The sequence below is a fragment of the Sinocyclocheilus grahami genome, unplaced genomic scaffold (genome assembly GCF_001515645.1).
Source record: "Sinocyclocheilus grahami isolate Dianchi unplaced genomic scaffold, SAMN03320097.WGS_v1.1 scaffold1314.1, whole genome shotgun sequence".
Taxonomy (NCBI): domain Eukaryota; kingdom Metazoa; phylum Chordata; class Actinopteri; order Cypriniformes; family Cyprinidae; genus Sinocyclocheilus; species Sinocyclocheilus grahami.
The window spans coordinates 131,963-141,022 of NW_015506493.1; the positions used below are offsets into that span (position 1 = coordinate 131,963).

At 47.5% G+C, this 9,060-nt stretch overlaps 1 protein-coding gene and 1 long non-coding RNA gene across 4 annotated transcripts in view; one reads left to right on the plus strand and one right to left on the minus strand.

Moving 5' to 3' along the window:
* pdgfaa (platelet-derived growth factor alpha polypeptide a) overlaps positions 1-7,428 on the minus strand; it is a 17,441-nt gene extending 10,013 nt beyond the window's left edge. The window contains exons 1-3 of one of the 3 annotated variants that reach the window (XM_016255135.1): positions 7,248-7,426; positions 6,710-6,935; positions 1,216-1,312 (exon numbers count right to left, since the gene is read on the minus strand). In XM_016255135.1, coding sequence (XP_016110621.1) covers positions 1,216-1,312; positions 6,710-6,772 — 160 coding nt within the window. In that variant the 5' untranslated portion in view covers positions 6,773-6,935; positions 7,248-7,426. Of the gene's footprint in view, positions 1-1,215; positions 1,313-6,709 lie in introns of all 3 variants that reach the window. The other 2 variants (XM_016255136.1, XM_016255134.1) reach the window with 2 other exon arrangements.
* Positions 7,429-7,721: 293 nt separating this feature from the next.
* Positions 7,722-8,859, plus strand: LOC107569133 (uncharacterized). Its single transcript, XR_001606869.1, has 3 exons — positions 7,722-7,785; positions 7,960-8,112; positions 8,382-8,859. It is a non-coding gene; the product is annotated as an uncharacterized lncRNA (long non-coding RNA).
* Positions 8,860-9,060: the final 201 nt, after the last annotated feature.

Sequence of the window (9,060 nt, forward strand, 5' to 3'; positions counted from 1 at the left end):
CATCACACTACAGAAAACTGCAAGAGGAAATTTGCCTATGCTTTTTTTTTTTTTTTTTTAAATACCACAGCAAAAACAACTAGATTAATATACATTTCAAATATTAAAGACAAGTAAACAGTCAATAATAAGATAGGAACAAACAAATAAATTAGCAATATCATAAATAAATACAACTGAACAAAATGTCAGGTACAGAAACTGCAATTAAAAGTTTAAAAACACTTCATAGTTTTCTTTTCATAAATAAAATATAGATTAATCAATTAAAGTTATTAAATATATTCAGTCAAGATCAGTGAATGATTTTCTTTTGTTCTTTTATTAACATTAATGACAGTTTATTAGGCTGCTGTCTCTTTAACACTGAACTAACGCAGATCTAAAAATACTGAACGTGTGTTTTCTTTCTCATCTGTTTACGTAAGACAAAAACGGCTGTGTTTATGATGATACAGTATACTGACGTAGTTTTCTGCATATTGGGCGACAAATATGAAAGAAGTCCATTTCGGCCCGGAACATCCTTTTCTACAGTGGAAATACACCGAACGGTTCGAGAACGGACACAAACCGGGAACCCGTACCGTGACCTCTGTTCTCTGTGCTCGCGCTTGCGCTTCGTGTGCGCTGCACGCAAACAGTGCGCAAGTTCTTTCCGTTCCTGCACTTAAATCATTTTTAATCACATTAAAAATGCGAACGCCGGAATTGTTAAGCAGAATCGAAATGCACGCGTCTTATCGAATACCCGGTTCTTGGAAATTTGAAACCGGTTCTAAAATGGAACCGGTTTTTGATACCCAACCCTAGTCTTAACTTTTATAAAGAATATATCTTTGGGTTTGAGACTTTAGTCTTTGCAACTTTAGGGATCTTATCTATTCACAAACTGCTTGAAACACTCCAAAGAGAAAGGAAAACTTGAAATAGCCATATATTAACCTTTTAATGAATCAGTTGAGTGAATCTTTCAATGAGTCACTCACGACACAAACTTGTAGCCACCTACTACATTAAGATGTAACCTGGAGAAGAGTCACTAAACAATTCATTGAACGAATCTGAACAAATCTTTTTTTTCCCTTTTGAATAGATTCACGTCACTGATTTGTATCACCATTACCTGCCATTGCCTTTTAAGTTTAGGATTTAGAACTCACTCAACCTACTCACTCATCTTATCAAATAATAAGAAAAACAGTGAGACTTTACCTACGAAGTCAATCTCCAGGATCCTCTGGAGATCGCTGATGCTGTGGATCTCGCTGTTAGACAGTCTCTCAATCAGCTCTTGCGGAATTGGTGCTTCCTATGAAAAAAGTAGTTATTCAAACCATGTCAAATTAAAATTACTTACGTTTGTTGTAGTTTGTCATAATATTTCACAATTATTTCTTTTAAAAAAATCAATAAACACAGCTTTAAAATATTGCTTTTTGACTTTATAACATTAATATCTGAAGTCAGGGTGTCATAACCAACATGCAAGAAAACAGAAAAGTCCCATTTAGACCCTCATGCGTCACGTTACGCTGTTGAGGAAGCACGCAGGAGGCACAAGTAAACGATAACTGTCTTTAATCAAGGAAACTCAGGAGATAATCACCAATAGGAGCTTGAGCCCCAACACGTAGAGAACGAGTAGACCTGACAAACACAAACTGAACAGACTAGGACTTTTAAACACAGGGCAATCAGGGGAACACAGATGACATCATTGGAACATAATCAAACTAAACGAGGACAGGAACTTGACCAAATAAGGAAACACAGGAAGGACTACGGGGGCAAAACAGGTCCAAAAGTCTGACATTTTGCCCCCTCCCGGAAGGTGCATCCTCGCACAGTAACAACAACAGAGGGAGGCATAGGTGGGAGCTTGGGAGGAGGCTCAGGAGGAGGACGGACACCCGGGAGAGGGCCGGCAGACAGAGACCAGGGAGGCGACGAAGGAGGGAGGAGACAGGAGGGGCCCGGAGCAGGACGAGCCAAGCAGGACCCAGAACACAGCCATGATGGCGACCCACGGTGGAGCCGACGGAGGGAGGAGCCATGGAGGAGGAATGACCGCCAACTCCAGGGGGCCATCCAACGGCGGCGGAGGAGCCCAAGGCGGAGACGAAGAGCCAACGAGCCAGGGGGATGCCGAGGATCCGGGGGGCAAGGTTGGAGCCGAGGGCTCTGGCGACCAAGGTGGAGGCGGAGATCCAGAGATCCATGGCGGAGCCGGAGTGACTGAGGACCAAGGTGGAGCTGGCGGGAGGAAGGAGCCGGTGGGACGGAGCGACGAGGTGCAGCCGGAGGAGCGGAGTCCTGAGGTGATGGCGGGTCGACACCCGACCAAGGCGGAGCCAGAGGGACGAGGGAGTCCGGTGGAGCTGGTGGATCGATGGGTGATGGTGGAGGTGAGGGAGCTAGGAGCCAAGGTGGAGCTGCTGGGTCTACGGGCCGAGGCGGAGTCCAGGCTTCAGAGGCTGGAGACGGAGGTGAGGGATTCTCCAGCCATGGCGACGCTGGAGGATGGCAGACCCGTGGAGCTCGCACAGTAATGATGGTGGGCTGAGGGCGAGCAGAGGGGCTGCCAGACGACAGCGGTGGAGGAGGCAGGAGCGGGGGGGAGTGCAGGCATTTGTGAGCCTCCGGGCATTCAGGGCTAAACTCTGGATCAGGAGCCCCCTCTAGGCTGAACATGGGAACAGGATGGCACCCAGGAGAAGTGGACACTTGAGGGAGCTTACGAGGAGCTGGCACTGGAGGGCGCTTTCTAGGAGCGGGCGCTCTGGACTGGAGCCCTCTCCTCTTCGGTTTGGCACTTTTGCTGTACCATACTCAGCTCACCCTCAGCCGTGGTGCAGTGGGCAGAGCTCCTCTCCCCGCTCACACCGTCCGCGCCTTTCTCTCTTGTGGCAGCCATTATTGCCGGCTCTCACACCTGGTCTGACGAGTTGAGCTCTACGTCCGGGGCGATCCTCTGCTCAGTCGCTTGGCTTCGCGCTGGCTCGCTGATCGTGGTGGGAATTGGCTCTCCATCATCGGTGGGCTCGGGCTGATGCTCCGCACCGCGGGGAGATGGTGGGCTGGGCACTGGGTCTGGAGTGGATCTGACGAGATCATCCAGGATGGCGATCAGTTTCTCTCCATAGTCCACTCTATGAAGGCAGCGAATTCTGCTCGAAGACCATCTTTGGATGACGGCGCTCTGCACGCGGTGTTCAGGCTAGCATCATAGAACACGCAGAGCACATCGTCCGGGTAGCTGGTAAGTTCGGCGAGGGCCAGAAACAGTCTGGTATGGTCCTCGAGCAAGCGCTCCCCCTGCTCCAGAAAGAGGAGGAGGAATTCAGGGCGAAGGAGGGGATCCATAGAAACAACGGAAACAAAAACGGAGGGAACACATGGAGGTAACTGTACTTGGTCAGGTCTTCTGTCACGTCACGCTGTTGCGGAAACACGAAGGAGGCACAAGTAAACGAGAACTGTCTTTAATCAAGGAAACTCAGGAGATAATCCACAATAGGAGCTAGAGCCAACACACGTAGAGAACGAGTAGACCTGACAAACACAAACTGAACAGACTAGGACTTTTAAACACAGGGCAATCAGGGGAACACAGGTGACATCAATGGAACATAATCAAATGTTAAGGGGGAAGTCGTGGCCTAATGGTTAGAGAGTCAGACTAGTAAACGATAACTGTCTTTAATCAAGGAAACTCAGGAGATAATCACCAATAGGAGCTTGAGCCCCAACACGTAGAGAACGAGTAGACCTGACAAACACAAACTGAACAGACTAGGACTTTTAAACACAGGGCAATCAGGGGAACACAGATGACATCATTGGAACATAATCAAACTAAACGAGGACAGGAACTTGACCAAATAAGGAAACACAGGAAGGACTACGGGGGCAAAACAGGTCCAAAAGTCTGACATTTTGCCCCCTCCCGGAAGGTGCATCCTCGCACAGTAACAACAACAGAGGGAGGCATAGGTGGGAGCTTGGGAGGAGGCTCAGGAGGAGGACGGACACCCGGGAGAGGGCCGGCAGACAGAGACCAGGGAGGCGACGAAGGAGGGAGGAGACAGGAGGGGCCCGGAGCAGGACGAGCCAAGCAGGACCCAGAACACAGCCATGATGGCGACCCACGGTGGAGCCGACGGAGGGAGGAGCCATGGAGGAGGAATGACCGCCAACTCCAGGGGGCCATCCAACGGCGGCGGAGGAGCCCAAGGCGGAGACGAAGAGCCAACGAGCCAGGGGGATGCCGAGGATCCGGGGGGCAAGGTTGGAGCCGAGGGCTCTGGCGACCAAGGTGGAGGCGGAGATCCAGAGATCCATGGCGGAGCCGGAGTGACTGAGGACCAAGGTGGAGCTGGCGGGAGGAAGGAGCCGGTGGGACGGAGCGACGAGGTGCAGCCGGAGGAGCGGAGTCCTGAGGTGATGGCGGGTCGACACCCGACCAAGGCGGAGCCAGAGGGACGAGGGAGTCCGGTGGAGCTGGTGGATCGATGGGTGATGGTGGAGGTGAGGGAGCTAGGAGCCAAGGTGGAGCTGCTGGGTCTACGGGCCGAGGCGGAGTCCAGGCTTCAGAGGCTGGAGACGGAGGTGAGGGATTCTCCAGCCATGGCGACGCTGGAGGATGGCAGACCCGTGGAGCTCGCACAGTAATGATGGTGGGCTGAGGGCGAGCAGAGGGGCTGCCAGACGACAGCGGTGGAGGAGGCAGGAGCGGGTGGGAGTGCAGGCATTTGTGAGCCTCCGGGCATTCAGGGCTAAACTCTGGATCAGGAGCCCCCTCTAGGCTGAACATGGGAACAGGATGGCACCCAGGAGAAGTGGACACTTGAGGGAGCTTACGAGGAGCTGGCACTGGAGGGCGCTTTCTAGGAGCGGGCGCTCTGGACTGGAGCCCTCTCCTCTTCGGTTTGGCACTTTTGCTGTACCATACTCAGCTCACCCTCAGCCGTGGTGCAGTGGGCAGAGCTCCTCTCCCCGCTCACACCGTCCGCGCCTTTCTCTCTTGTGGCAGCCATTATTGCCGGCTCTCACACCTGGTCTGACGAGTTGAGCTCTACGTCCGGGGCGATCCTCTGCTCAGTCGCTTGGCTTCGCGCTGGCTCGCTGATCGTGGTGGGAATTGGCTCTCCATCATCGGTGGGCTCGGGCTGATGCTCCGCACCGCGGGGAGATGGTGGGCTGGGCACTGGGTCTGGAGTGGATCTGACGAGATCATCCAGGATGGCGATCAGTTTCTCTCCATAGTCCACTCTATGAAGGCAGCGAATTCTGCTCGAAGACCATCTTTGGATGACGGCGCTCTGCACGCGGTGTTCAGGCTAGCATCATAGAACACGCAGAGCACATCGTCCGGGTAGCTGGTAAGTTCGGCGAGGGCCAGAAACAGTCTGGTATGGTCCTCGAGCAAGCGCTCCCCCTGCTCCAGAAAGAGGAGGAGGAATTCAGGGCGAAGGAGGGGATCCATAGAAACAACGGAAACAAAAACGGAGGGAACACATGGAGGTAACTGTACTTGGTCAGGTCTTCTGTCACGTCACGCTGTTGCGGAAACACGAAGGAGGCACAAGTAAACGAGAACTGTCTTTAATCAAGGAAACTCAGGAGATAATCCACAATAGGAGCTAGAGCCAACACACGTAGAGAACGAGTAGACCTGACAAACACAAACTGAACAGACTAGGACTTTTAAACACAGGGCAATCAGGGGAACACAGGTGACATCAATGGAACATAATCAAATGTTAAGGGGGAAGTCGTGGCCTAATGGTTAGAGAGTCAGACTCGTAACCCAAAGGTGTGTAGAAAATTGTAAAAAGATAAAAAAAATAAATCGTATGGGTAACACTTTACAATAAGGTTCATTAGTTAACTACATTAGTTAACATGAACTAATAATGAACTGCACTTATACAGCGTTTATTAATCTTTGTTAATGTTAATTTCAACATTTACTAACACATTATTAAAATCTTGTTAACATTAGTTAATGCACTGTGAACTAACATGAACTAACAATGAACATCTGTATTTTTATTAACTAACGTGAGCGTAGATTAGTAAATACAGTAACAAATGTATTGCTCATGGTTAGTTCATGTTAGTTAATACAATAACTAATGTTTAACTAATGAACCTTATTGTAAAGTGTTACTAGGACTTTTAAACACAGGGCAATCAGGGGAACACAGGTGACATCAATGGAACATAATCAAATGTTAAGGGGGAAGTCGTGGCCTAATGGTTAGAGAGTCAGACTCGTAACCCAAAGGTGTGTAGAAAATTGTAAAAAGATAAAAAAATAAATCGTATGTAACACGAGTGCAGATATTAGTTACGTTATTAAAAACTTGCCACGTGTGTTTAAAATATATTTTGGAAAAGTTATATACTTTAGAATATTTAATATTTTAATATATTTTAATATTTTAGAAATAGATTTTAAGTTAAAAAAAGATTTTAGAACGTCCATCATCTTCTCATTGCTCACATAGCTACAATTACGCGAAATACGATTTTCTGGTTTTAATAACCATTAAAGTTATAATGAAGAACTGCGTAGTGACAGGCCTTACTATACATGCTCTCTCTCTCTTTCTATTTATAAAGGAATCTCTCTCTTCAGTAAAAAAAACCCCATCGTGTTCTTCTTCTATCCTCAATGCATGTGTTCAGATGTTGATCTTACCTCAGCGGCTGCTGAAAGCAGGGAGAAGCAGCAGAAGAGAAAGTGGATCAGCGCGGCTCTCATCTCCCCTGTGGTCCAAATGTGCCCCAGCGCAGGCGAAACCTTTCCGACCGGAGCCGCAAAGATGCTCCAACCGGCGAGAAGCCAGGGAACATGCCTTTCCACAGACAAATCTCTCAAAGGATAAACTCTTCACAAGTCAGAGCCGAAAAATCGAAACCCGACTCTATGAAATCAAACGAGCTCCTATTAATAAGTTATTGACGCTGCTAATCCATTAAATTAAAAAAATCAAACCCGCAAACCAGTGCGCAAGATCATTTCTCTCCTCACACACACACACACTCACACACTAAGAAAACATGAATGAAGCAATCCTTCATCCCTTTACCGCATCAGAATTGTATAGAAAAAAAACGAATAAAAGGCTAATCTAAATCCAAATGTACACCTATAGGCTCAAAATCGTGGTACAAAAGAGTCCACATTTATCCAAAATAGTCCATTTTTATGCAACGTCCATACTCTGTGTCCTCACATAAAAGTAGTTTGGTTCAAACTTCAGCAGGTCCCGCGGCGTGGAAAGGATCTGACAGAGAATGAACTGCAGCTTCTCTCATCTCCTCATGTTAAACTCGACGAGCCGCGCGCCCCCTCAAGACGAGGTGAATCTCTGCAAACCACGCGCCTTTCAAGTCACCGCCTCAGTGAAACTGCAGTGCTGGGGATTCTGATTCATCTCAGTGACTCGAATCTTTTGAATCAGTAAAAAAAAAGATTCGTTTGGTGAAACTTTTCTGCGGGTTAAGTCAGTAGGTGACGACAAGCGACTTCAGTCACTCAAGCACTTTGTTAAAAAACACCGTATTTGTTCGCAAATTTGTTCAAAAATGACAAACCACTAAAAATTGGATATGCTTCACCTTGCTAAACCTATGAAGACAGATTTTTTCCCCCCACTTAACTCCACAAGTGCTGAGGACGTGACATTCTGACAAAAAATGCGTTGCTTGAAAGATAAACCGTCGCGGGTATTAAAATACGAATTTATTTTGCTATATATTTCTACTCCGGAGGTGAGTTAGCAAGGTGTTTTCCTCTGAGCTATTAGAAAGTTAATAGTTAACACATTTAGTTCATATTCAGACGGTGTTTACATTAGACATGTCCTGTCAGACTAATGTCTAACAGGAGAAATAGGGGCGAGCTAGTGAGTTTCAGGGTCTACTGAAGCCAGTGTGTCTCCTCAGATTTAGATGGGTGAGTCCTTAATTAACCCCACTGAGACAGGAAGCACCACAGACTAACAACTATTGAGGAGAAATGATGGGAAAGAAAGCAACAATGAATAGGCTACAAGAAGAAGAAAAAAAGGAGAAGGTGAAGACAGCAGACTACAGGAGGTGAGCTGCACAATGTTCTAGAGTTGAAACAAAAGCTGATAAAATAGACACGACACACACACTACCTTCCAAATTTGGTTTGGTGCGATTTGGTGAGGTAAAAGGAATAATAGAATTCTCTGGAAGTTTCCATTCATTCCACTCATCCAGAGATTGGGATTTTGTTTTATAACAATGCATTCTGGTTGTGCGTGTTCTTGTTTCATTTTATAAGTGTGTGTGTGTGTGTGTGTGTGTGTGTGTGTGTGTGTGTGTGTGTGTGTGGCAAGCATGAGTTGCATTCCTGACCCTGACTTTAGCCGTAAGATGGAGAGGAATGTGTGAGGACCCACGCACACACACCAAAGTTTCAGCAGGTGTAGAATCTGGAAATCCAGTGTCAATGTAGTTCATGACTGACATCTCAATGAAGACAGAGGGGGGAAGGGGTACGAGGTCAGAAGAGCTGTTCCGAAAAGGGCTGAAATGGAAAGACGTTTTGATATGGATGGCCATCAAGTGACAGTTTGATATGGAGGAAAAAGGAAAAGCAAATGAGCGGACATTTGTTATGGTTGTGGTAAAAATAGGCAGATAAAAAAGGGACTATGGGAGTTGAAGTCCCCTGAGATCCCGCCTTGCCAAAGAGAATGAGTCACTGCGCAACCACATCTACCATGTGTGGGAAACCTCCATGGAGCACAGAGATGCATACTTGTACCATTTCTGTAAGACAGACACACTTGGACACATGGACACCCACACATACCTCGATCACCGGCAGCCCATGCCAAGCTGGGATTCCTGCCAAAACCAAAAACCTTTGCTCTCCTTCCCATCCGTCCAAGCATGAGAATAATAAGTTGAACTTCTATTGTGTACAAACACTGCACACTTGCTAGCTGGTCAAGCTCTTGACTTGTGGTACTTTTAAGGAATAGTTCGGCAGTGAAAACTCTGTCATCATTT